Source organism: Galeopterus variegatus, unplaced genomic scaffold (assembly GCF_000696425.1).
Source record: "Galeopterus variegatus unplaced genomic scaffold, G_variegatus-3.0.2 Scaffold13986, whole genome shotgun sequence".
Taxonomy (NCBI): Eukaryota; Metazoa; Chordata; class Mammalia; order Dermoptera; family Cynocephalidae; genus Galeopterus; species Galeopterus variegatus.
Window position 1 is genome coordinate 9,289 of NW_007740097.1, and position 1,320 is coordinate 10,608.

A 1,320-nucleotide genomic window follows, 5' to 3' on the forward strand; every position below is an offset into this window, starting at 1 on the left:
AGGATTGAGCCAAATAGTCTATCAGTGTAATAAAAAATGTAAGAGCTTCTCAAATAAAAATAAACATTAGTCTCATTAAAAAATTAAAATTCTAAGTTTGGCCCACATATATAATGCTATATTACATATTAGAATATATATTATCTACATTGTTAGTACATTTACATTTATTTGTGGGGCATGACAAACAGTTTTTACTGATATGAATGCACAGTCAAACAAACATCCCTGCATTCTGTACCTTGAGATGGCACATTACAAATTTGTGCATTAGATGGTTCCACTTGGACTTCTTAAATATGGAAAGGTGTCCCGTGTCATGCTGTAGAAATGAACTCTGAGCCTAGGAGAGATGAAGTTGTTCTTAGAGGAGCTGGGAACTCAAGAAGAAAACAATAATTGAGCCCACTAGCAAATTCACTAGTCCCTTTGAGAACAGCGACAATCTCATCTGACCTAAAGCTAAGTTTAGTGTTTATTTCTCACATGTGTCATGTTCTTTCCAACCTCTGTCCCTTTGCAAAGGTGATTCTCTCAGCTTAGAATGCCCTCCTTTCCACTGTCAAAATCTTCCAATATGAAGCAGAAAGAGGATGGGCTTTGGAGTCAGACAGATTTGGGTTCTAATTTGTCTTCACCACCTATGACCTGCATGACTCTGGGCAAGTTACTCTGTAGCCCTGACCCTCAGTTCTTTATCTGATGAATGGAGATAATACTACCTGACTTGTGGGGCTATTGTGCAAATTACATACGTGTAAAGTGACCAGCTTATGCACCAACTGAATATTTGCTTCCTCTCTCATTTCCAAAAGTTGCCTTTCAAGGAATTAAGCAAGTGAGTTTTGCTAGAAAAAAAATTACCTTACAAAATTCTACCATATGACCCAGCAATCCCACTACTGGGTATATACCAAAGAAATGGAAAGTGTCATGTTGAAGGGATACCTGCACTTCCATGTTTATCACAGCTCTGTTCTCAATAGCTAAGATATGGAACCAACTTAAATGTACATCAACAGATGATTGGATAAAGAAAATGTGGTATATCTACATAATGGAATGCTACTCAGCCATAACAAAGAATGGAATTCTGCTATTTGCAGCAACGTGGATGAACTTGGAGAAAATCATGCTAAGTAAAATAAGCCAGGCACAGAAAGAGAAATTCCGCATGCTCTCACTTATATATGGGAGCTAAAAAAGAGAAAACAGAACAAAACAAAAAAACCCACAAAAATAAACAATAATGATAAGTTGGACTGTCAAATGGAGAGGGAGGAACTATAGTTACTAGAGGTGGGAGGGGTGTCTGGTGAG

General features: G+C 37.4%; 1 protein-coding gene across 1 annotated transcript in view; it reads right to left on the minus strand.

The window, feature by feature from the left end:
* The window catches only part of LOC103581809 (fatty acid desaturase 2-like protein FADS2P1), a gene marked incomplete at its 3' end in the record, with an annotated part of 25,088 nt that overhangs the window by 8,302 nt on the left and 15,466 nt on the right, over positions 1 to 1,320 (minus strand). Inside the window, exon 4 of the mRNA XM_008563554.1 lies at positions 242 to 343. Coding sequence (XP_008561776.1) covers positions 242 to 343 — 102 coding nt within the window. The remainder of the gene's footprint in view (positions 1 to 241; positions 344 to 1,320) is intronic.